The sequence below is a fragment of the Suillus bovinus genome (assembly GCF_016758785.1).
Source record: "Suillus bovinus strain UH-Sbo-P2 chromosome Unknown EDB93scaffold_82, whole genome shotgun sequence".
NCBI lineage: Eukaryota > Fungi > Basidiomycota > Agaricomycetes > Boletales > Suillaceae > Suillus > Suillus bovinus.
Genome location: NW_024542138.1, coordinates 20,530 through 46,337, shown reverse-complemented (window position 1 = coordinate 46,337; position 25,808 = coordinate 20,530). Strand labels below are relative to the sequence as shown.

General features: G+C 45.8%; 6 protein-coding genes across 6 annotated transcripts; 3 read left to right on the top strand and 3 right to left on the bottom strand.

The window, feature by feature from the left end:
- Positions 1-594: 594 nt before the first annotated feature.
- On the top strand, positions 595-2,541 carry EDB93DRAFT_1107619 (uncharacterized protein; the record flags this gene model as incomplete). The annotated part of the gene is made up of 8 exons (XM_041447745.1): positions 595-743; positions 803-1,015; positions 1,068-1,191; positions 1,245-1,465; positions 1,515-1,660; positions 1,739-1,848; positions 1,908-2,053; positions 2,103-2,541. The coding sequence occupies 8 exons, from the start codon at positions 595-597 to the stop codon at positions 2,539-2,541; spliced, it is 1,548 nt and encodes a 515-aa protein (XP_041303062.1).
- Positions 2,542-9,584: 7,043 nt separating this feature from the next.
- EDB93DRAFT_1254907 (uncharacterized protein) lies at positions 9,585-11,438 on the bottom strand (the record flags this gene model as incomplete). Its single annotated transcript, XM_041453699.1, has 8 exons — positions 9,585-9,681; positions 9,740-9,909; positions 9,957-10,151; positions 10,224-10,358; positions 10,424-10,804; positions 10,864-11,135; positions 11,218-11,293; positions 11,331-11,438. The coding sequence occupies 8 exons, from the start codon at positions 11,436-11,438 to the stop codon at positions 9,585-9,587; spliced, it is 1,434 nt and encodes a 477-aa protein (XP_041303061.1).
- Positions 11,439-13,000: 1,562 nt separating this feature from the next.
- On the top strand, positions 13,001-14,796 carry EDB93DRAFT_1107617 (uncharacterized protein; the record flags this gene model as incomplete). The annotated part of the gene is made up of 4 exons (XM_041447744.1): positions 13,001-13,657; positions 13,713-14,000; positions 14,052-14,299; positions 14,349-14,796. The coding sequence occupies 4 exons, from the start codon at positions 13,001-13,003 to the stop codon at positions 14,794-14,796; spliced, it is 1,641 nt and encodes a 546-aa protein (XP_041303060.1).
- A 2,622-nt stretch (positions 14,797-17,418) lies between these two features.
- EDB93DRAFT_885870 (uncharacterized protein) lies at positions 17,419-19,305 on the bottom strand. The gene is made up of 13 exons (XM_041457818.1): positions 19,189-19,305; positions 19,088-19,120; positions 19,019-19,038; positions 18,952-18,966; positions 18,854-18,892; positions 18,765-18,793; positions 18,693-18,706; positions 18,605-18,640; positions 18,370-18,429; positions 18,185-18,319; positions 17,895-18,126; positions 17,783-17,837; positions 17,419-17,728 (listed from the first exon to the last, which is right to left on the bottom strand). Exons 1-13 carry the CDS (start codon positions 19,259-19,261, stop codon positions 17,573-17,575), a joined length of 897 nt encoding a protein of 298 aa, XP_041303059.1. The 5' UTR covers positions 19,262-19,305; the 3' UTR covers positions 17,419-17,572.
- A 744-nt stretch (positions 19,306-20,049) lies between these two features.
- On the bottom strand, positions 20,050-21,901 carry EDB93DRAFT_885842 (uncharacterized protein). The gene is made up of 10 exons (XM_041457817.1): positions 21,606-21,901; positions 21,465-21,554; positions 21,331-21,408; positions 21,117-21,275; positions 21,015-21,059; positions 20,928-20,960; positions 20,761-20,869; positions 20,533-20,706; positions 20,433-20,478; positions 20,050-20,378 (listed from the first exon to the last, which is right to left on the bottom strand). Exons 1-10 carry the CDS (start codon positions 21,717-21,719, stop codon positions 20,222-20,224), a joined length of 1,005 nt encoding a protein of 334 aa, XP_041303058.1. The 5' UTR covers positions 21,720-21,901; the 3' UTR covers positions 20,050-20,221.
- A 1,073-nt stretch (positions 21,902-22,974) lies between these two features.
- Positions 22,975-25,627, top strand: EDB93DRAFT_885833 (uncharacterized protein). Its single transcript, XM_041457816.1, has 3 exons — positions 22,975-23,654; positions 23,739-24,413; positions 24,467-25,627. Exons 1-3 carry the CDS (start codon positions 23,388-23,390, stop codon positions 25,262-25,264), a joined length of 1,740 nt encoding a protein of 579 aa, XP_041303057.1. The 5' UTR covers positions 22,975-23,387; the 3' UTR covers positions 25,265-25,627.
- The last annotated feature ends 181 nt before the right edge of the window (positions 25,628-25,808 follow it).

Here is a 25,808-nt window from a genome sequence, read left to right as displayed (position 1 = left end):
TGAGCTATCACTGCCGGTTTGATGTCAGCTAGAACAACAGGAAAAAGATTCAATAGACGCACCTATTACAACCTGTGAATTGAAGGAATCAGTGAATCAGTCTAACTCCCTGCCTACAAAGCTATCACCGTGCACCTGCACCCAATCCGCAGGTAGGGTGGATCCCCAGATGGTACAGGTCACCTGCAAGTGGGGTCTATATATCAGAACAACATCTGAAAACAAATGAGATAGTAATTAGGACTTCTGTACCTTTGATGTGACGCCCAGCCCTGAACTCCAGCGTGCTTTGGATGCCACTAGCCTGAGAATGACAGGCTTTTCTGAGTGGTGAAAGCCTTCAAACAGCCGAGGCAAGTGAGGTCGTCCATGGGATGCAGACTCGAGCACAGTATAAACACGAGGAAGGCAGTGCATGATCATGATCATCAACCTAGATATGATGAACTTGAAGAAGATGATCCAAAATGTTCAAAGTTCGACTGAGCGGTAAAACAGTGGGAATTAAGTCACGTGCTTGATTATCTGAGATTGCAATCCCCATATGTTGATCACTGCAACTCTATCTTCCACTATTATCACCACGTTGCAACTATGCCGCACAAACACTCCAGATCCCCCTATTCTTCGGATAGTGGTAGCAGCAGTGATTCATCGATCTCATCGATGGAGCGCACATATGTTCGCCCCAAGAAGTCTTCCAAACAACGTGGGCACTCGAGCAAAGGCAATCAGAAGGCAAAGTAAGTTCCATATTCAAATTCATTACACCGAGATACTATAGATTACTGATATTGAACAGGAAAGCCAAGGTGAACAACAACTCAAATCTCGAAGTTCCGGAAGAGTTTCTTGCAGCAGCATGTGCAATGGCACGTTGTGTTGATTTGTTTTGCAATATGGAGAAACTCTTAAGGGTAGGTGCTCTCCTGCAGCAAGAGCAAGCCACGGAGAATGGAGAACTTGAAGAGTCCGAGGCCGAGCGTGAGTCCCGGAAGAAAAGACTTTCGAAACTGTAAGTCCCACTTTTGGTGTTTTGAGCCTACACTCAGATCTGCCTTTTTTAGTTCAACTAATACCATCGATCGGTACGAGCGCAGCTATCAACAGTTGCTTCAATTGGCTCCGGGACTCGGATCACTCATCACTGATCGTGTCAAGTCTCAGGAACTCGGTCATATCACGCGAAAGGTGAGTATATGCTACCTATATGTGCATATACTGTGTACTGATATACTATTTAGATGAATGCTATCATCAGTGGGACACGTTCAGACAACGCAACTCACTTGAAGGTTCAAATTGGGCACTATGCGGCCCCTGAACCGTTGAAAGAGGCTTTAAAGCCGACTATCTACAATGGTGGCTCACTGTCAAGGGCGCATATGGGCATCAACCACCCTGTGCTGGCTTCCTTCCTTTGTCCTATATCGGCACTTAAAGACTTCAATAAAGATCCTGCACAGTAAGTACTCTATTAGTTCTAGGTTTGTCACTGATGTTCTGTGTCTTAGGACTCGAAAGTGGATGGAGATAGGACAGATTCGCATGACTGCGATCAATTTCCTGGTGTTTCTATGGGCCGGCAATCCACCTGCCAGCAACTACAATGAGGATGCCATGCATGAGGGGCCTGTTCCAGGGCTATTTCCTCGAGCGCGTAAGTGTTTAGTTGATGACATATGTTTTTATCTCACTAACATTCTGAATCACTAGATAATGTGTCATATTTTTACAGGTCCATCTACTGCATTAGGCGATGACTCACATGCTATGTGTTCATGCAATGCGTCCCTGCATGATATGACTACCGTTGAAGCAGAGCATATAGCATATGCTTGCGTTCAGGTGAGTTTTCTTTTCATTCACATACTTAATACATCTAAATTATTGGTTTAATGTACTAGGCACACTTCGCCATCAGCAACAAGAACAAATGGTCCGAGGCAGACGGTGAGTTCAATAACCGAGCCTTCTACTACAATATCATCAACTTCATTTGCGAGTGCGAGGACAGAGATTGGGCGGAGGGACTTCTCAAATGGTGGAACAGGTATGTTTTTTTTTTCACATTTTACCTAACTAATTACTTTTGCCTTAAGGGCATTGTTCAAGAATAAAAATGGACACAAAGGTGGAATGGCCATAACCGATGACAACGGACCAGGCGACATGCCTGGATCTTCCTTGGCTCTGGTCAATGGTCTGGCCAAGATGCGAGCGCAGATGGCTGCTCGTGCAAGTGCAGCCAAACGACCTGCAGCACCTGAACCTCGACCTGTGGCAGCACCCAAAACGCCCAGACCTACCATCCCTACACCACCTCAAAGTTCTGTCACCCCAGATCCGGAACCTCCTTCAATGTCGATCAATCGATCTCCCAGGCCCCAATTGGCGAACACCCCCGGCCCATCAAAGTCGCCTGCGCCCAGTGAACTGACACAAAACAAAGCTCTGTCCGATGGCGATGACATCAGTACCATCAGAAAGGGCAAGAAGAAAGCACCAGGTTGTCCCAAACATGTGGCACGCAGGAAATAGATCGGTATGTTTACAATATTTGCAATTGATTCATCAGAATTTTCATCTAATTACTTGCTCCAGGCTCTATTACACTTCCTTCTCATCAAGGAAGAAGCCCCATCGCTCTGAACTTGGTGACCGCTTCTCGAATCTTTTTCAAATTGGACTTTGCCTCATTCTTGCGCTGGGATTTTTGATGTTGTGTTCTCGTTACTTCTGACATTGCTTTGCATGTTTTCTCTCATTCAGTGACACCCTGCTAGTGCAGCAGGCTCTTTACATTGCAGCGCCTTACAATACTTTGTACTATCATGATGACAATTAATATTTGACTTTAACTGAATATCTCTGTGTGATTCACAATGTCTGAATAATCTAATTGAGATAATAATCTATTTGCCTAGAACACATCGTACATGCTACGTCCATTGGAAATTTCAGGTTCCAAGTCTGCTCAGACATACTAAACCCTAACCCTGATATTGCTGACAGTGTCAACACCATATATATACCTATATATTGTTAGGTCTAGTATGAGCAATTTTTGTGATGGTAGCGTTGTCTGTGTACTTTCAAACTCCGGCATTAGTCTCAGAAGATCGCTGAATTGATGCTCTATTATGTAACGAGGCACAAACAAAGGACTAGAGCTAAGTCTTTGCGCAAGTGTCGGAGGCAGTACAAGTTTTTGCCTTAGTACTGCGACGACGCACCTTATCTCTCAGTCGTCCTCAGCGATGTAGTCTTTCATCCTTTTCTTTTTCCCCTCACCAAGATAATAATCCTGGTATATCTTAAGAAACTTTAGTTCCCTTCAGATATCATGGACCGCATTCTAACCGACCCAGTGCTTGAAGCTCAGCCCAACTTCGAGTCTGCCGCATATGCTGGATGGCTTGATGCACTCGTCGCGGAAGGCATAACCAGGTAAGACACCCTCCACAACATGGCTAATGGTTGGAGATTCGAGCGCCAAGAGTGTATCGCCCTTTGGGAAGAACAGATGGAAGAGGATGCTCGCATTCTTTGAGAACAACTGGAGCATGAGAGAGCGGAAAAGGAAGTGGAAGAGCAGGAAGAGCGACGTGAAGCTGAGAAGAAGAAACCTAAGATCAATGACTTTGATGCTGGTTCAGTAGTCGCCGACGTCATCATACCTCGTCCATCCCAGTATGCCATACAGAAGATCAAAAACATGGAGTACGTGGAATTATGGTATTTCAGTCCTGACGGTTGCCATGAGGTGTCCACCACCGCTAGGTCTACTTCGGATTTGGACGACGCATACGGTTTCGCAAAGGTCAACGGCATAGTTGCCTTAAAGACCTTAGCATCCTTCAAGGCATCCCACAAGGCGCTGCAGGACCATGACCTATCATGGCGCCAGTCTGATCTGGCAAAGACCAGCTTCCTCGTTTACATCGAGAAGAGTGGGTGGCCGGAAAAACATCAACAAGTGCTAGCCTTGTTCTTTACCCTCATCACTAACCATGAGCACCACATGCGCCCACGAGGCGAGAAGACCTTGCTTCACTATGCTGGCTTCATTTGACGGGAATGGCACGATTGTCTAGCCCAGAACCAGGGCTTCAATATCGGCCTCTTCAACAACACCCTATACGGCACAATTTCAGATGATGTCTGGGAAGCCGAGAGTGACAAAGGTTTAAAGATGGTGTGTTTTTCTTGTCTCTAAAGAAAATTGGTCAAACACTAACCATAAATGCATATACTCTTGTTTTATTGTCCCATCAAATAATTAATGTCTGCTTACGCATCAAACGCACTCGCTACTGATTTGCTATGATTGCTTACCGCTACCAGGAACATTCCCCCCCCCTTCTACCCAATGCTTGCCAACTGCCACCTCCATGGCGTCAATCTCACACTTACACTCAATTGAATCCATAATGCTTTCTATCTCTTCGCTTCCCTGCTCGCTTACACTTCAATTTTGCTTCCAAAATTCCAATCACTCTGCTTTGCTTCCCTAATCACGCTTGTGCTACCTCAAACTGCATCGCATCTATCCAAACAGCTTCAAAGTTTGCTTGCAGTATCGGGACATTCATTTTGTGCTCGGGGTCAAGAGATCAGCATGAGTCAGGGCAAGCGCAGGGAACTGTCTTCCCCCCCAGATGACAACCGCTACCACCCTTACAGATCATCTAACCCAGTAGCAAAGAAACCATACAGGGTCAGCCGTCTTTTCCTGTGGGCGCAAGCAATTCGGGCCCCTCAGCTTGTGCCCTCTGCCTTGGCTGATTTCGACACCCCATCCACAAGTGCACTTCCAAATTTCTCTGGGACAAGCGAACCAAAACTCATTGTCACTGGAATGCAGAGGGACATTTGGTCAATCCTGAGGGCTTCAAAATTTGCTACGATTGGCAAAGACTGAAAGGGTGTTCCAATACTGCCCGTTCTCACGTGCATGAATGTTCAGGATGTGGGGCAAAGGATCATGGAGCTCAGAGCTGCCCTCAAAGCGAGAGCATATAAAGCTCACACTCCATACCAGCCAGAGGTTTGGTCACATTTTCTTAGTGATTCGGGCCTTATACATAAATATGCACATATCCCTAATGGCTTTCGTTTTGGTTTCATGGGTAGCATACCTACCATACATCACACTTATTCCCCTCCTAATAGTCCTTCACTGCTCACACAACATGACACATTCGCTACTATCCTGGATCGCGAGTACTCTACTGGTTGCTATATCGGCCCGCTATCTAAGACAGAGACAGAAACACTCATTGGTCCTTTCCAAACAGCTCCACTTGCTATGGTCCCTAAGCCAGGGAAACCGGAAAAATTCAGGCTTGTACAAAACCTCTCATTTCCGCTCCGTCCATCTGCAACTATATCCTCCATTAATTTGGCTATTGACTCTGACCTCTACCCTTGCACGTGGGGTACTGCTTCCACGATATGCCTCCTTATCTGGTCCCTTCCTCCAGGTTCACAAGTGGCAGTTTGTGATGTGGCGGAAGCATATAGGACGATTCCCCTCCACCCTTCCCAATGGCCAGGTTTGGTTGTCAGAATGGGGGAAGATAGCTTCACAATTGACTGCAGTTTCGGTTTCAGTTTTTCCACGTCTGCAGGGACTTATGGCGGGGTCACAGATGCAGGTGCTGACATCTTCCGATCACAAGGAATTGGTCCGATATCCAAATAGGTGGATGACCATTTATTCATCCGAATCCTCCGTGAACATCTCAAGGCATACAATGACCTATGTGAATCATGTGCTGCCATTATTGTGAGGAATGGAGGTTTGCTTGTGGATGGGGGATGCAAATGGTACTGTGGATCTGACATGCTAGATGGGAGAATTGAAGAGTTCGATGAAGATATGTCCTTTCCCATCCTCGACCTATCAGCAACATCTCCACGATCATCCAAAGATGCCCGTTTCACATTTTGCTTTGATGACATTGACCGGCTATCTGACATCCTTGGGATCCCTTGGGAGTGCGTGAAAGACATTCTCTTTTCCACATGTCCTCCATTTGTCAGCTTCTTCTGGGACATTGCATTGCGTTCCATCTCGGTTCCGCCCAAAAAGAAAGAGAAATACTTGGCAGCGATTCGAGAATGGGAAACCAGACCTTTGCATACCCTACAGCAAGTGCAAGAGCTTTACGGAAAGCTACTGCATGTTTCCTTGGTTCTACCTGCAGGACGAGCTTATCTTGTTTCCCTCGAGAATACACTTTCCATCTTCCATAATCGTCCACACATGCCTCGTACCCCCCCAAAAAACACAGGCGAGGACTTGCGATGGTGGAAAGCCAGTCTTGCACAGCCCATTGTCTCTCGACCCATTCCAGGGCCCATTGAAGTCACTGACCCCTTGGCTTACTCAGACACTAGCTCAGGTACTGGCATCGTGATTTGGATCAACGGCAGGTGGAGGGCATGGCACCTCCTCCCAGGCTAGAAAAATGAAGATCGAGACATCGGCTGGGCAGAAGCAATTGGCATGGAATTCCTCGCTATCACGCTCTTCGGTCAGTGCCCAGAAGGCAGTTGCATCAAAGTTTTCGGCAACAATTGAGGTGTCATCGAGGGTTGGTGGAAAGGAAGGAGTAGGAACAAAGCCACTAACACCATTTTCAAATGCATTCACAAGCTCGCCACAGCCTCGAAATGCTCGCTCCTCACTTGCTATGTTCCCAGTGCTCACAATCCAGCCGACGACCCAGTCCAGGGGTATATACCCACCATCGAACTTGCTACTCCCCCCAATCCATATCCCTCAACCCCTGCAGGCCTTCATTGCAAACTTCAATGATCCCCGAGTCCCTGCTGAGGCTCGTAAGCACCGCACAAGTGTCAAAGCGGACCCACTCGTCAGCAACCACAGACAAGTCAAACACAGCAATCTTAACGACGAGCTCCATCATCAAGGAGAGGAAATATTCAGAGCGACGCAAGCTTAGTAAGTCAATATGTACCATTTTACATCTCCAATATCTCATCAGGTGCACTTAGTTGCTAACTACCCCACTAATCTGACACCTCGAGTATCTGCCCTGCATCCCCACTGTTCCGCGAAGGATAGACTTCGCCTTTGGCACCCAGCCACAGACAATTCTCTTTCATCTCCCCTTTTACATGAGGATGCGCAGCGCATCCAGAATGTAATGATTCACACGTGGGCCAACAGTACTCAGGAAGCATATGGTAGTGGCATTCTTGCCTTTCACGTTTACTGTGATTCAAAATCAATCGAAGAACCTTCTCAGGCTCCCGCATCTTCTGAGTTAATTTCTGCCTTCATTTCTGGCTTGGCGGGCTCGTATTCAGGCCAAACAATAGCCAGTTATGTTCACACAGTTTTTCACTTGCCGCACACCAAGACATCCCAGGCTGGTGAAGACGTCTTCTGGGCAACGCAAAATGGCCCTACAGACCCAGACACAGTGTTGCTCAATCATTTTCGGGTCAATAACCCTCTCCCAGAAATTGCACTGTTCTCATACAAATTCAGATCCACTTACCGTCCTTTAATGAAGATGAAATTTATCGGATGCCTTGCTCGTGCCGCAAAAGATGCTGGTTTGGACCCTCTTCAAGGCCACACCATCAGAATAGGTGCCACATTGGAATATCTGCTGCGGAATGTACCTTTCGATGTGGTGAAAACCATGGGTTGCTGGGCCAGTGACACTTTTCAGCTTTACCTCCAGAATCATGCACAAATCCTCGCACCATAGCATCAGGAAATTCTCACATTACTTTATTTGTCCTTAAACAGACTTACTACACTTAAGTGTCTTGTTGAAAGGTGGATCTACTTGTCCAACATTTCAACTTGAATATATTCAGAAAGGAAATGTTGAGGTATATTGATATATATGTTTTATTATGCTTCACACTAGAGAAATATGAAATATGCCAGGTAAATAATGTGAGAGAGAGCAAACAAGTTTTGAGATAAGTAGGTTAAGCTGATTAAGGAGATTAAGGAATGTGAGAATTTCCTGATGCTATCTGCAAGCAACTCCCGTTCTCCAAGATGAATTCCTGCGCCTCACAATGCCGCAAGTTCATTAAGAATAGATAAAACAAAACTTTCAAAGTAAGCAGTCACCCTCCTCCTAATGTCATGGGTATCTTCGGTTTGCTCGATGTGTCGTCGGACTCCTACAACCTTGGGAATCGCAGCTCACCTTTTTCTGACAGGACACGCAACTCGGGACCGGGAGGCGCTTCGTGCCTTCACCCAAACTGCTCAGAACATTCATTTATCGTCGTCGTCACTTTATATTAACACTTGAAGTAATATTGAGCCAAGTTTTGAAAGATTCAACTGCATCTGAGTGAATCGCAAAGAGTGGTTTGCTCTGTTTCGATACTTTCAAATATGAGGCGAAACAAATACAACAATTTTATTTGGACACATTGAATGCTTTGCTAGCACTCACTAGCTTGATGCATTGCTCGTGAGTCGTGCCCACTGTCCTCCGCACTGCAAATATGTGTGATCAGCTGTTTCATTTTGCAATTCAACTACTAGTAGCAGCTGCTCAATGTACTAGCGCTCACCGCTCATCTTAATCATCCTTGTGCACTTGCCAGCAATATTAATGGGTGTTGCCCGACACAGATCTGAAGCTCGTATGTCCCATCCAACCTTCAAGTCGGTGTACCATTTTCGCTGATACAACTAACATGGCATTGCATCTGTGCCTATTTCAACATTAGCCCTCACACCTTCAGTTTCTCACAACAAAAAGACTATTTCTGAACTTATCAATGTGGCAGAGAACTTACACTTTGTTCTAGACTAGTGTACGATCACCCATCCTGGCCGTGTCATCGCTTCATCAACCTACTGTAGGTTTTCTCACAATGGAGCATTCACAAGGACACCGACGATTTGACTCTATCACATATCTAGGATGCAACACCCTTGCATTGCATTCAAATTTCACAGGGTTACCCTGAACATCTCGATTTAAGAGAACAGTACAATTTCTCGCCGGTCATATCATCTGAGTGCTACCCACTAAAGGAAAATGGGAACGAGGAGATCATGATTAGCACATTACTACTGCCAGTGTGTCTTAGCTTTTTTTTGGAAAATACTTTCTAATCTACTGGACCCCCGGTGTCCTTTGCTTCTAAGAGTCGCAAATGTCTTGATATGAGGCATACCCCCATCAGTCCGCTGTTCCCATCAGCAAAAACCTTCGCATCTAATTCCAACTAATTGCTGGTAATTCTTGATAATTGGTGGAATTTCCGATAATTAGCAGTTTTAGAAGATTAGATGAATTATGTTACCTCTTGATAATCGATTGAAAATCCTCGAAAATCCTCGATAATTAGAAGGTATTGGTGAACAATTTTTGCACTATTGTCTTTACATTTGGATAGATAGATTTGAGTTTGCTGGCTCAGATCATACAATCACACTGAATGTTACATGAAAAAATAAGCTTTTGATTAAAGAAGGGTATCTAATAGGTAATATATGTTCGCAACCATAGTAGCATCATATGAAACCATCAACAATGAGATAGCTATTGAGAATGAGTCAGTGACTAGTCAGAGTCATCATCCATCATTCCATCAATGTCAAGGAGATTGAGAGCTGCATCTTGCTCTGCAGTTTTCTCAGTATGAGTGCACCTCAAAAGCCTGTAATGTCGAATCAATATGCGACGAATAACTCAGACCAAAGACCAGAAAATCTCACTGTACAGCCTCGTAAATGTTGGCCATCATGCGATGGAATTTTGTCGGTACTTTATCCCTCATATTTTCCAAGAACTTCACATGAAAAAAGTAAGTCTCACTGAACTGATTACCTGAGAAACTGAACTTCGCAGGTGAACCCACTGACTTCCACAACAGTGCAGCATACACCTTGAAAGAGAGTCAGGACAGGCATAAATGGAAAAGAAAAGAAATACTGCAGTTACAACGAGAGCCACTATGGGGATAGGAACCTCCAGATGGTTCGCTTTGTTTTGCGCGATCTCAATAAAGTGTTGTGCAAAACGGACACCGACAGACTGTGCGCCATTGAAAATGCAGCCGTGAATTAGGGCGATTAAGAATTCGCCCTGATAGGGCTTGTTCGGTATGGGTTTAGGAACACCTTGAGCCTAGTAATACAAAAATGTGAGCAAACATGACAGCGAATAGAATTAGTATCAACTTGCGTCAAACTTCATCACGTAGATATAGGCATGCTGCACAAGAAGACTTTTGGCCTTGTCGTTGTCTATGTGCCCCAGACAAAAGTAACCGGAGACGCCTGCCAATGCATCATCTTTCAGTTCACGGCACAGGATTGGGATGCGGGCATCTACCTATTTTCCCACCGGGCCATTTACATTAGCACTGATGGACTCAGATTCTCACAGAAAAGACTCACCAGGGCAGCCAGCAGCATGATATAGTTCTCGTCCAAGCGCAGACGCTTTTCAATCTCATGCAGACCCAATTCCCCAGCAACAGTTAGCAATGACTTGTGTGAAAGCTGATTTTTGTCGATCAGTTCTGGGAACCCATCAACAAACACAAGGTGACTCTTTGCATCCAAAATCGCCCATTTAACGACTCTCTTTGTATCCAGGTTCTGATCAAGGAGCTTCACATTCCCTGACTCAGTTATCACTAGGTGTGCTTTACTTTTGGCCACGGGAGGTACAGGCATCCTCGAACTTCTTGTTGTAGTGCTTCCTGCATTGTCCGAGTCTGGATCACCACTAGATTCAGAGTCTGAGACCGCCACATCATCAGCCCAGGCAGGGATCTGAATATTTGATTATATTAGTAATAGTAGCTCCAAAAAACGCTGAGGTAAGTTCTGACCTCTGTTGTGTGTTTGTGATCACGCGCAGTTGGCTTTGAATTTTCATGTGATGCTGTTTGATGGTGATACTGTTGTCGACGATACTGACTTGGAGGGAGGGCCAATGACTCTGGGACCTCATCAAAGAGCTTTCTTGTGATCGATCTTGGTGACTCATTCTCTCCTTCATCAATGTCCGAATCATCCAAATTCGAGCCGTTTGGATTATCGGAGTCGACCTCACGATCCACAGTAGCATCGTTGTTGTCATCTTCGTTTTGATGAGCTTTGGCTGGCGTGGTGCTTCAGACTACAATATTCAAATTCAACCAGCTTGTAAATTTTTTTGTTCTACTAATGAACTACTAACAAACCTTTCTTTTGAGCTCTAAGGTCTTCATCCATGGACTCGGCATCCTCATCATCTGAGTCTCTTACTATGGTATGTGACTGCTCTAATCACAATCAACCGCTAACATCTAGGTACAGTATCAAATCCACACTTATTTTTGCTGGATGGTTTCACGCCTGGTGCTGAAGTGGCGGTCTTCTTTTTCACCTGACTGGTTGGTGCTGCAGGCTTCTTCTTCTGCATAGTGAGGTCCACTGGCACTTCTTGAGGACCGGTGGTCTGGTTTTTTGATCTACTTTTCGCTTTGTCCACATTCCAGACTATGATCCAAACTTTGGTGAGTGTCACACATTAATAGAATTGTTTTCATCTCACCAGCGTTTTCCAAGGCTTTTTTCTTAGCATTGTGCGGCGCTGTCAACTGTTACAAGAACATCTAGATGCTTGGGCCCCTACTATTTTTCTTCTCATCCTCCTCATATCAGCCCTCGCATCACATCCTTACCCCGACCTCACTCTCGTTATCCTGGTCATCCTTGCATTCCCCTTCGCCCTCTACCTGTCACTGCAGCAAAGCCAGTACATCTGGCCGGATCCTTTTGCTGACAAAGCATACCCATGCTCCATTTCACCACCTGACTGATCCTGTGGACAATCCCTCTGCCCTTACCATCCAGACGGTAACCTATGATACGATGCACGATGCATCCCCTTTACCCTTTTCCCTTTCTTGATCTATGACTCGGTGCGCAGTCGCACATGCACATGTATATTTAGTTCCGCAGTTACACAATTGTTCCCCTGCGCGTTTCACTTCTTATTTCGATCTTTGACTCACTTTCTTATCTGCACGTTCAGGTTCACTCGTGTCTCACCTCAAACGTGCTTTCCTTTTATGGTCTTACCCTTTACCGCTTACTCTTCTTGGTAGTACGAGTTATCATCCATTAATACACTTCCTGTCCTCTATATAAACTTGCTACCATGTACCATATTCCTTAACTTGAATCTACTTGGTTCTTGACCTCCTACTCTCACAAGAGTGATTCCTTCTGCCTAGCCAGCAGTCTATATTCTATCTTCTTATCTGCTCATTGCGGATAAGTCCTTAGTCTCGATCTTTACTCATTGACTTCGTCAACGAGCAAAGCCCCCTGTTAACTAGTCGGACTTCTGTCCTTCTAATTAACGACGATCTTATGATTAACCTTCGGGTGTCATAAGCCTTGGCAGATACACTTATTGTCTAGCACCCGCTTGACATAAGCTACCCAATTTGGACATAGGCGTCAAATCTTACTTGCTGAAGCCTCACCAAGTAAGACCCCTAACCTTGGGCCAGCCCAAGGACGTCCTCGACCGTTGACGACACACGCTCTGTTTGAGCATCGCCAACAGATACCATCCAAGTCGTAACATCAACGCACATGATAAGAGCCTCTTGCATGACAATATATTCACTTACTGTGGGTGCTACAAGGTGCGGACATTTTGTTGTTTTCTTACTAATGAATGATAATGAATGATGGTACTAGTGACCTTGAAAGACGGGACAGATATTAACCTGAGGATGAAGGAATGTGGGTGTGAGGAGGTATGTCTATTAAGTTTTTCGTTAAGGAATATATGGGGAGCTAAATTTCTAGTTTACAGTCCGCCAATTGCAACTATGGAAAGTACACTAGTGTCGTCCCTGCAGACTCTATTGCATACCTGCACTGCCAATGGGCGCCTCTTTCAAGTTATTCGGTACCATCACTCTTCGCACTTACCATTTACAACCACATTTGCCCTGCAATTCGAACATGCAAACCTGCCCAGCATGTAGGCACGAAGGCCTTACTTTCACTGGCCTTAGCCAGCATTTGGCCAAGAGTCAAGACCCCCGCTGTCAAGCGCTCTATCGCTCACGTCAACCAGTCAACCGCACATCCACTGAAGACCACCATATGGAAGCTGAGGAAGAACCGGTTGAACCACCCATCTTTGAAGGTGACGACTTCGAGGGTGAGAACTATGGTGATGGTGAAGTAGACTATGAGATGGAGTGGTGTGATGATGTATCTGAGTCTGAGTATGCTGATAGCGACTCAGATGATGGCATATCCATGGAACCAGAGTGGAAGCCTCCTGTCCCTGATCCTGTGGGAGACTGGCTGCAGGTCCAGGAAGATGAAGTTGCAGAAGAAGATCCTGGCCGTGATGATCGCATGCAAGTTCAAGAGCGTGCGCAAGGACATCATGGTTTCGTAGCAGTGCCATATCCAGATCCACGGGCAGGCCAAGTGATAAGGCACCACGCTGATGACGATGCCGCCAACACGAGATATGGAGCGTGTTTCGATGATGGAAACAACCCGTATTTTCCTTTCTGCTCCCAGATTGACTGGGAGATTGCAAGATGGTCGAAACTGCGCGGACCCAGTTCTATGTCATTTACTGACTTGCTAGCAATCGACGGAGTGAGTACTTCGCTATTCACATATATTATAAATGTCTGACCGTAAATTCTACTAGGTCAGGGAGTCTTTGGGGCTCTCCTTTAAAAATGCGAAGGAGCTGAATGCAATCATTGACTACGAGTTGCCAACTGGATGCCCGAAATTCAGGCATGAACAGGTTATTGTTGCTGGCGAGGCTTTTGATGTGTACTACCGTGATGTTATCGACATTAAGGCACTCTACGGTGATCCCGATTTTGCGGATTATCTCGCATTCACTCCAGAGCGGCATTATGCCGACAAAGATCAGACCACATGCTTGTTCCACGACATGCATACAGGGAAGTGGTGGTGGGACACTCAGGTACGAAGGATCATCTGCATTTGTTGGATTAAATACTTACATTTGTCTTAGAAAAAGCTTGATCAACGCTGTCCTGGAGGCACAATCATACCAATCATCATTTCATCTGATAAAACGCAAGTGACCCTGTTTCGCAATAAGGCTGCCTACCTGGTTTACCTGACAATCGGAAACATACCGAAGGAGATCTGTCATAAACCTTCACACAGCGCACACATCCTCCTTGTATCACGCGTGCATGTCTTGCATACTGGGCCCACTCAAAAATGCGGGATTGGATGGTGTCAAGATGCACAGTGGTGATGGCGCTCTTCGCCGCTGTCACCCTTTGTTTGCCTCCTTTGTCAGGGATTATCCAGAGCAGCTCTTAGCTACGGGCGTGAAGTTTATGGAGTGCCCTAAGTGCGACGTTGACGCTGGTGACACCAGGAGCAACACAGTAGCCTTTCACCTGCGCAATCTGGGCTCAGTGCTAGATGCACTTGCTGCTCTTGATCATGGAAGTCTTGCATTTGTCTGTGCGTGCGCTGCTGTAGGCATCAAGCCCATTGTTCACCCATTCTGGGAGGATCTCCCCTTTGCAAACATCTTTCGTGCTATCACCCCTGATGTACTACATCAGCTGTACCAGGGCCTAGTAAAACATCTTGTCCAGTGGCTCTCAGAAGTGTGCAGAGCAGCTGAAATTGACACTCGATGTCACCGTCTCCCTCTGAACCACAACATACGATTATTTACAAAAGATATCACCACCTTGTCATGTCTGAGTGGCAAGGAACATGCCCAGATTTGCTGATTTCTACTGGGAATCATCATTGACATTCGCTTACCAAACAATTTGAATGCAAGTCGTCTCTTACGTGCAGTGCAGGGACTACTGTATTTTTTGTACCTCGCACAATATCCCTGCCACAGCTCCGAAACTCTAGAACTATTGCAGGTGGCACTAGACACTTTCCACGACAACAAGGGTATTTTCGTCGACCTTGGTATATGGAAGAATTTCAACTTACCAAAGCTCCACGCTGCTCGCCATTACCCCCATATGATCATGCTGTTCGGTACAACAGATAACTACAATACTGAATACACCAAACACCTCCACATTGACATTGCAAAGGACACTTACCATGCGACAAACCACAAGGACGAATTCATTCAAATGACTGCCTGGTTAGAACAAAAGGAGAAGATACTTCGCCATGACAAGTATATTCGCTGGCGGATTTCTGGTAGACACAAGTCTGTTGCTTATTGTTCACATCCTCCTGACATGAGCTTTCGTCGTGAGCAAGTCATGACAAAACACCCTAGTGCAAAGGCTGTTAGCCTGCAGAAACTTGTTGACGATTACTGGTGCGACCCATTTCTGCGAGGCATTGGCATGCTACATTGCTCGACTCAACAATTCCCATCATCATATTCCACGAGGTCAGGAACTTGACGACTTGGCCATTGATGTTCATTTTCCTTTCTGCACGCTACCCGTTTTTCACAAGGTTAAGTGGGTGTCATTGGACACCCGTGGCCATGGCGAGGCATCTGTCACGCTTGACAGTATACATGCTAAACCACATCAATGCTCTGGTTCTCGTCTGGTGGCTCAACGATCTGATACAGCATTAGTGGATCAGAGGACAGGTGATCCAGGTTTGAAAAGTACGTGTTTTGATCAATTACTATACTATGTGTTGCTGATAACTGGTATGCAGGTTTGCGGGTGGGTCGAGTTTGTGCATTGTTTGCTTTGCCACCCAGATCAATACCAATGTTATTTTCACCTACTGTCCAAGTACCCAGTCATCTTGCATACATTGAGTGGTTCATGCCATTCCCCCCAGCACCTGACCGGAACCATGGTTTCTACAAGCTCTCTCGGGTGCTAGCATGCGGTGGAGAGTGTTTGGCTTCCATTGTGTCCGTCGCCAATATTTTGTGCGGCACTCACCTTGTCCCAAGTTTTGGCACTGTTGTGCCACGTGAGTGGACGAGTGATACTGTCCTAGACGACTGCGAGAGTTTCTGGTTGAACTCGTACTTGGACAGACATACCTTTGCAAGGTTCAAATAATTTGACTGACGGTACTACCTGGTACCAGTAGCACGTAAGTTTCTCATAACAACTTTCTGTGAAACACCAGACTGATATCGCAATATACTAGTACTAGTGGAAGGTCAAGAATGGTTCCGCACTATCATGGCTTGGCCCAAGAACAATTCCGCACCTATTTACTTGTCCCAAGTACTCCCCCCCCCCCCCCCCCCAATAGATGGACCTCTCAATAGACGTCCATGACTGGACCAACCGTCTCAATGACAATGAGCATCACTTCGTCTCACACGTCCTCACCTTCTTCGCTGCATCCGACGGCATTGTTAATGAAAACCTCATTAAATGTTTCTCCAACGAGGTCCAGGCTGCTGAGGCCCAGTGCTTCTACGGCTTCCAAATGCCATCGAAGGCATCTTCTTCTCAGGTTCCTTCGTGTCCGAGTCCATCTTCTGACTCGAGAAACGTGGTCTTATGCCTGGTCTTACGTTCTCCAACGAGCTCATTAGCTGTGATGAGGGTATGCACACCGACTTTGCGTGCTTGCTCTTTAGCCACCTCAAGCATCGCCCGCACCCTAACACTGTCAAGTGCATCATTACTCAGCTGTTACCATTGAGCAGAAGTTCCTGATGGGACCGTCATTTCAATCACCTTACCCTTCTTGCCTGACTGTCTTTCCAGATGCTCGTTTTGTATGTGCGCGTGTGTGTCATCTGTGTGTAGAATAGTTAACATACATATCAGCTGCTGTATATAATGATCCAGACATAACAATCTAATGGTTTTATTTTCGTACATTGCTTGAAGTTTGTTTAGAAGATAACTTGAATGCCTTATGTATTATCAGGAATTTTTATTGACTGGTGGATCTTTAGACTATTAGAAGGTATTATGCTAATTAGATCAATTGTCGAAAATTTGGATAATACAGATAATTTGAACAAATTTAGGGCGGGAGGGTTTTCCTGATGCCCGCCGGCCGTTTTAGACGCGTACTTTGTTTGCAGGTTGAGTAGATGTAAGATGTGTCTCAGCTTGTCAAGTGCTTTTGGATGAGGAATGGAAATGAGATGATGAACGGCCCGGGGATGACGCGATGGCACCTATCGTCACTGGGTGTCTGATAATTTGCTTCAGGCGCACGAAAAGGTCCCCTGTATATGTAGCGTCGCCTTAGCATGTAAATTACTTATACCAATAAATCTATATGTTAGGAATGCACATCGCTATGACACTGAAATACAATGACTATCTTCAAGTCGTTACATGTTTCAACTGATCTTATGTCGCATGTATGGGCAGGCAGCTAATAGCACCAGTAGAATTTTTGTCCAGAGCATCTCTTTCACATATATTTTGCGACATCAAACAACTCAAGCAAGCACCACGACAAAACTTGGAATATATAAAAACAAAAACCACTCCCTACAGACGGCCTGCTGATTGTCAATCACATCAAGCTTCTCCCGTACTACACACTATTACTAGTTTCCACATAGACGCGTTCCTCAAAAGCAATTTAAGGCATATCGGTTGCTGTATCAGAGCAGGCCACGAGCTTAGCGTGGTATTCTCGAACGCTAAGGATGAGGCGTGGTCCCAGCACAGATAGCTGCACCGTGTGGAAGATTTGAACGAGACAAATATAAATCTGGATGTCCTGGGAACTTACGTGCTATAGAAATGATGAATTAGGTCGTATGTAGAGGTCGGTGACAGATCGGCATACCGATAAGAATTGTGGAAAGAGCAAACTGATCTGGACGGAAGAGACAGCCAAAAAACTAGCGCGCGCAAAACTTCAGCGGAATAATATAACCACGTTCACGTCATGAGCTCACCTTGCAAAGTAACTCATGTGAGTTTGCATTAACACCGTGAAACAGTCTCCGATAATACCTCCTGTTGAGCGTGTTCGGATTTCACGGAGGTGCTTCACAGCAATCCAGATCGCAAGACACAGAGTAAGAACCTCCCATACAGTAGCAAGTATCCAAGTCATGGAACCCAGAAATATAGAATTTCCTGGGTAGCCAATTCTGCACCTATATATGCCGGAAAGAATGTATTCCTCTGGTACATGTCAGTGAGCCTGATAGGCCTGAGCATGTCATATATAATAAAAGCTTACCCCCTGTGACCTGCTTCGTCACCATTGCGCCCATCACTTCGATGGGAATTCTGATGGCCAGGAAGGTGACAACGAGAAATATCAGCACCTTTCTGGATCCCTGATACATAGCATACAACCGAGCAATCGCGATGACTTGCATCATATTTCAATCAAGTTAATATCATCGAGGTATTATAACTCACCGCTCAGTATTACTTCTACAGCCTCATTCATCCAATCAATTACGTCAATCATCATACGGCCTGATGAATCCAGCAACATTCATTAGTTATCAGGTTCAGAGTATCACAGGCTCGCAAGACACTCACAACTGTGGGAGTCATTATATTGAACCAACGAGTATTTCGAGAATCTCACTTACCCCTGCATGGTAGTTCAGATCTTTGAACGGGAATGGAAGGCAACAGTGCGTAATACTCACTTCACCTGTCTTCGCAACCGTTGGAAGACTGACTGTATGCCGCACGTCACAAGAAAGAAGTAGAGTCTATGCAAGGAGACATACTCAACATGTTAATTCTGATTGTGAAAGACGGGCAATGAGCGCAACACCAATAGCTTGAACCTCAAAACGTACATAGAGAATGCTATTGCAACATATCGTGCCTAGGATATGTTCAGGTCAGTTCAGTCTGCTAACGCGCTTAGAAAATACAAGCTACATACAACAAGATACAAAACTGTCATTATAGACCAGCGTTGCCTCTGCCGCAAATTAGTTGCGGCATTTTCAAATCGTTCTTTTGATGTGGGAGTCCGCTCACCCAGATTAGTTCCACCTATAGAGCTGTTGTCAGCGAGATGGCTGCTCCTGTGATAGTGTCGACCTACCTCTTGTCCGAACATAAGTCCTAGAAACTTCATGATGTCAGTGACTTTTTCATACTTCATGTCACTCACCCCAATCGTATATTACCACAGCACAGGCAATAACTGTGAAACCGCAGCCAAGGTTAATTGAGCCGTCATCATGGTGATAATGCGGTTGGCTCTCCACGGACCTACAAAATAGCTGTAAAAAATAGTCGAGTAGATGGTTGGCCACCAACTGGGATCGTTTGAGATTATAGTCATACTATTAGAAAAGGGAATCAGCGAGCGGGGGAACTTGGTGGACGTTGTGGACGTATAACTTTGATTGCATTCATCGTGGTTGATATTATACCGAAGTGAGATTTGAAATTTGAGGGATTACTCATCGGTTTATCGAATATTGAAGTGTTTCAGCGTAGCTAGAAAAGGATTAATGTGCATCCTTGGATATATTTATATACTGCGCATACTAGGGTACGGACGATAAGTCAGCTTGGTGTTATTAACCTATGTTAATAATCAAGTGCTTGCGTAGGGTTATTAACAACCGACTTTTCGTCGGTACCCTAGCGCATACAATGACTCGCGAACTTTGAACGCCGCAAAATTTCAAGTCGAAGCTTCTGAAGGATGAGTATAGCTTACCGTCGCATTATGTGATATCCGTACTCTTCCATGTAGGTGTATCCACTTTACGCGTTATCTGTGCACCTGAGTTTGTTCGTACATTAACGGACATGTCTGAGACTTGCAGCAAACTCAACAGTATTTAAATTCTTTGGGTATAGTATAGTCCGGCAGAAGTCCAGCGAGGGGTTCGGCCTCGGCCCATCAATGACTCGCCATTGATCTAACACAGGTTTGTGGTGACTTGCGAAGTTGCGATACGACCAATTTTTACTTTCTCCTGATTCATGTACATTCTGATTAGTACAAAATCCAATTCCTCGTCATAAATCACGATCTACGTCTGTGATGACGAAGGCAGTTGTATGATTCACGCCAGTCAGTGGTTGATCAGACGGTCATTGGTCACCTTTACGAGGGCCGTCCTAGACGCTGCTGCATAGAAAAAGCTAACGATCAATAATGAAGTCCTCCATCTCCCCCGTGACATAGTTATTACATATGTACAATGACAAGTATAGTGACAAGCACAACTCTCAGATCTCATGAGCCATAAACACATATACAAAAAGTGCAAGACGTCAAGCAGATATTTCACATAGGCACCATACCTCCCTCACATGCAAAGTCGGTCGGACGCACGTCACTGGTAAGGAGCGCGAAAAACCGCGCTACCTTGCTTCGTGCGGAAAGGGGCACACCCCAGACCTTGAGATACTTCTTTACGTCCTGAGGAGTTGCTCCTTGTCCCCTGTGCGACACCGATTAGTCGTCAGGAACACCTTGATGATATTAACCAACTTACCCAGCCAAGTTTTGTGCCAAAGCCATGAAGCTGTCAATGTCCACTCCTATTAGCATCGTCAGCGCTATCTCAGGTCATCCAGAATCAGACGTGACATTACCATCAAGTTTGTACCAAGAGATTTTCTCGATCTCCCGAAGGAAGGTCCATGCCTTCGTATCTTGCTCGGTAGCGTCCTTGCCGCTAGAAATGGCTGCCGCCAGGTCATCTCGGCCAAAGAGCTGTAGCCAACGTTGGCGACGGGCTGCTAGATCAAGATCGGGGAATTTGATGGCTGCAACAGGGAAAAGTTAGCGATATAGCCGGGTAAGATAGCTGAGGTACGGACTGGCTGAGAACGGCATAAGCAGTGCCTGCTGCTCATCCGTCAATACCGCAGGCCACAGACAGATACATCCATAGAATTTGAATTCTTGAGTCATCAAATTGATACGTTCCTGACGGAGAATTAGTCATGCTAGCATAGCACCAACGATACAACAATCAAGGACATACAGGACCATCTGCACATTCACGGTTCATAAAATACTGTGTGATGTGTCTTCAGAAGGGGTTTAATGGATTATATGAGACGATACGTACGTCCCCGCGGTCTACGACTATCACCGCATTCCACTTCATCGCAAGCTAAGCAGCCACGTCGAGTCAGAGATGTAACATACATAGCCTGCGGATGGTACGTACCGATGCTACTTTGGCGGCCCAAGGTTGCACATTGGCAGGGTCGCATGTCATTGGGATATCACCGGCCCGAATGTCAAGCATCGGGCGCTTGAGCATGTTGCAGATCGCGTGAGCAACTGTCTTTTTGCCGGTTCCTAGGGCCCCTTTCAGGAGGACATTCTACAAATAGTGAAGGTAAACAAGAGTCATGCAGGAGTATCCCGTCAAAACATACCATTCCTTCCAGAGCATTCTCTCGCTGCGGATTGCCAGGAGAACATCCAATGGTATCCAATATGGATTGAATGAGATCCTGCAACAAACGCGTTAGCTCGCGAGACAATAATTCCAGAGCTATTCCTGCCGTACCATGGTCTGTTGATCCTTGACCAGCTTGCTCCACGCATGTTTGTCGTAAACAGATTCATCACAATTCAAACCCTTGAACGTGATCCATTCCTGCACACCAAGGTTGGTTTGAAGATCAGTAAAAACGGGTAATGTACTTACGTGATTTTCGATGTCATATCCTGCAAACCAGGACAGGCGATCGACCGCAAGCGCCTCCATGTTTTCCAAAGGCAGCGGTGGAAGGTTATCTGTCATGGGGGGAGGGAAGAACATGTTTGATTACGATAGACGGTGAAGAATTGATTTGGTTAGATGGGAAGGTTTAATGTCGGTACCAGGGAATCCATGGAGGTTATATATGAGAAACTGAAGGGTGGAAATGTGGAATATAGGACTATGCAACAAGGTCCATGCAATAGCGGGCAAAGCAAGAATGGCTCGAGTGTGAGCCAAGGGACAGTGAGCGATATAGTGTGGAACATGAAAATTACCCGTGAACAATGAAGATGGGAAGTAGAAGCGTACAATTGTCTCATGGCTCAGGCAGCTGCATGCGAAGTGGCAAAATGCCGAATGTGGTGTCGATATGTTTGTTCTTACCTTCAAATCACATTCAGCAGGCTTCGTCTGATGGTCGATGAGTTATGTCGTGGGAATCACAATGGCTTCGTCTTTTCGTTTGCGCATTGTAACTAGGTCTGGTGTTTTAGCCATAATCATGCGTATCGGCCGGGCCGACAATCAACTCGTCTGTGGTAGTAGCCTGGACATAAGCCTATGCGTCATCTGTAATCTCGTTTCAGTACATTGTAAATTGAAAGCGGACGTTCAATGGTCCATTGATACATAAGAGATTCGGTTCGTTGGTGTGGGAGAGCCTGTACATGCTAAAGAAGTGGGTAATGTCAAGGTCAGTCATCAACAAAAGTAGTAGGCTAAGGTCGAAGGGGACACGCGCATCCTGTGAGACTTGCTTCTCCTAGACTTTTATTGCCGAGTACTATACGGACAAAGAAGTGGAAACACCAGTGGAGGTTTGGAAGATGTAATGAATAACTTCACCTCTAAGTATTCTCTGCCCCATCAATAAGTCTGGGTCGGGCGGCCTTGCCTAGTTGTATTGATTCCATCTGTGAAGTATAAAATATACTGCATCAGCAAAAGAACAGACGATAGAAGAGGGTAACTCACTCTATCCAAATGAAGTGATCGACACACGTATCCCTGACTCACCCGCAAAGACTAGAGCACACATGGCCCAAACATTAGTAGCTCACAGTCCGTGCAGCCCTGGACCAACAAAAGAAAAATGTGTACCGTTTGTCTATCACGTCGTCCATTGATCAAACCAGGTGCTGCCACTCCCACTCCTAGGCAATACTCGAGTCTCGTCCATCTCGCCTTGTCCAGAAAGTAGTAGGATTACGAATTGAAGCCCGAAGCAGGGCTACTATCTCAGGAGTTTGAAATTTCATAGGTGCCGGTCGTGCCGGAGGTACTTCCGTTCATATCATCTGCTCTCGCTCAGGGTTACTAAGCTTAAGTTTCAACCATGTGCATGAATTCTGTACGACCTTTTTATCGCTCGCTGCTCGAGATACAGTTGAGAACCTCTCAACGGACTTTACGGTGGCCCTCTCAACGACACAACACCAGCAAGTTCTCGAGACTTTCTCGCGACTCGATATTCTTTCCCAACTTAAGGATCACCGCACGTACGAAATTGAAGAAACCTTCTTTCCAAGTTGCTATGGAGGGTCGTTCCGAGATTGAATACAACATGAGGTCCATTTGCAATCCACGAAGAGGACAGCGAGAATTTTTCCTTCCTCGTCGAAGCTAGCTACTGCTAATGATCATCGTCATCTGCCAAATCCAAACTCCTCGCTTCGCCTCCATTCTGACCACGTCAATACATTCTCACCATGACCCATAGTCAGAATGATTAGGAGTCTACGTGTCTCCTTCACATTAGGGTGGTACTACAATCAACTCACAACACAAACATTTAGTTTTAGTAGTGATCAGCAATATCTTCGTCTCACCCACCCATATGCAATGCTCGACTCGGAGTCTCGTCCACCGTGCCATCTCAAGAAAGCAGACTGCGAAATGAAGCCCGAAACAGGGTTATTGTCTCTTGCTGAAGAACTGATGTCTTATATTCTCAGCTTTCTTCCTTGTCGAGATATTCTTCGTTGCACATCTGTGAGTCACAATATCGATCTATGATCGTGTCGATGTGATCCTCGTGCTAGTAAATATAATTCTACACTGATAATGCTCTTGTAGGTGTGTAAGACCCTTCGTCAGACGTACATGTCCTCCTCCGAGCTTCAGTATATCGTCGAACTCAATGGCCAACGGTTGCTCCCTGTCTCCAACACGAACAACCACACTCCTACTTCCAACTGTCTACAGACCTTGAAAGACAGGGCCCACGCATGGTTCAAGCTTAACATGCACTCTTTCAAAACAATCACCATACAAGACAACTCACTCACGAACAAAAGGCTCGTTATCGACGGGCATTTTTACTCGTGGAATTTTCGTAGTGACCTGGCCATGATAATTCCAATATTACCAAAGCCCTCGCAAAGAAAAATCGAGCGCTGCTGGTCTTCAGCAACATTGTCCTCGGTACCCCACTCAATTATGGATGTGTTGATGGACCCAGCGCAAAACCTGATCGCCGTCGCGTGTCGTGTTCCTTACGAGAATGATCCTCTCACTCGGATGTTCAATATTAAACTTGGAGCCCTAGATGGTGGTATTCACCCACAAGCTGCTGGACGGACACTAGTTCTGGTGCCGCCCGATAGGTTCAGTGCAATGTCTACGAAGCTCGAGTGTTGTGGGAGGCATATAGCCTTGCAGTATTGCTCGTTTTCTGTACCTGGTGTGACTCGTTGCACGCAAGACTGGCACCTGCATATTTGGGATTGGAAAGATTCGACGACATCGAAGGTGAGGCTTTATCTGAAGTAGTCCAAAGACTTGATGATTAATTTTGAATTCAGAGCTTCCTATCCTTCCCACCCGACATCCAGGTTGATTTCTGTTTCCTTGGAAATGATAGGTTGCTCGTTGTCGTTGGCGGCGATCTGACGGTCTATTCAATCGAAGATATGTCTCAGACGCCACGTTTGCTGGCGTGTTTCCGATTGCCATTCCCATTGTCGAACATACAATGCCTCCTTCCGATGGATCATACCGAACAGATGCAGATGCAAGCCCAACCACAAACAGTGACGCACACCTCAGACCCTACACATCAACTACTATGCCTCATTGGGTCATATAATACTTCCACTGTGGTCTTCATCATCTCTACGAGGATTTTCTTCGACCTTGACGAGGTTGCAGCGACAATGCCGAAACCATGGGGATGTTGGGGCCCTTTGAATACTCGTATTTTCTGGTATCTCCAGCAATGCAAAGTCCACGTTTGTGGAAATCGAGTTTTGCAGGCTATCAGGAAGACTACGCCAAATAAGAGTCGTGTCAAGCACGAATTACGTCTGATGGACTTCAGCCCAATGGCTGTGACAAATAGGCGGGGTCTTGGGCGTGTGGTTAAAGAGCCGTCTACGATAAAAACGAGTCACTTGGTGGAGAGCGCCACCGAAGAAGAGAGCTTCGAAATTACAACATCCTTGCCTTACGTCGATGTCGTATTGGATAGGAAGATCAATGTTCGCGACTTGAAGGGCATGTGGCTCGACAAGGATAGGATTTATTTGCTCAACGCAATTGAGGAAAGTCGAGGTTCTTGGTTTCAATGGCGATCTAGCAGGTTCAAGGTCATCGAAGTCTAGAGCAGAGCTCGTCGTAATCATATATGTCAGCTGAGCACAATATTGGTAGTTACTTATGAAGATAGATTGTATCCCACTTCTGGCGTAAGCACGTCATTGAGTGCGCCCATGCGACCAACGCATAGCCGACCACCTCCCGAAGAACCGCGGGAGTTGTCCAAGATAGCTGTTCTTTTCCAATCAATGGTTCATGGAACAATTCGTCGTTCCTTACAGGCACTTGTAAAGGCTGTAATTCTTATCCTCCGGATCCCTTGATTTGGCGGAACAAGATTACGGAAAATAAGTAACGCTGAGGCGCTCAATCTTTGTGACCCTGTTTCCAAGCTCGCTGTTTTGAGATTGACGAATTTTGCACCTGAGGAGTGATATGTCAGAGAACCTGAGTGATACATACACAATCGCGAAGGTCTAAAGCGTGCCGCATGCCTTCAGAGGACGCAAATGCCATCAAGTGCTTTGATAGGTAACCAGATAAACGTGAAAAGCATCATCTGTACAAACTGAATGGCTACTGAGAGTCTAATTAGATACCGGCGCAGCA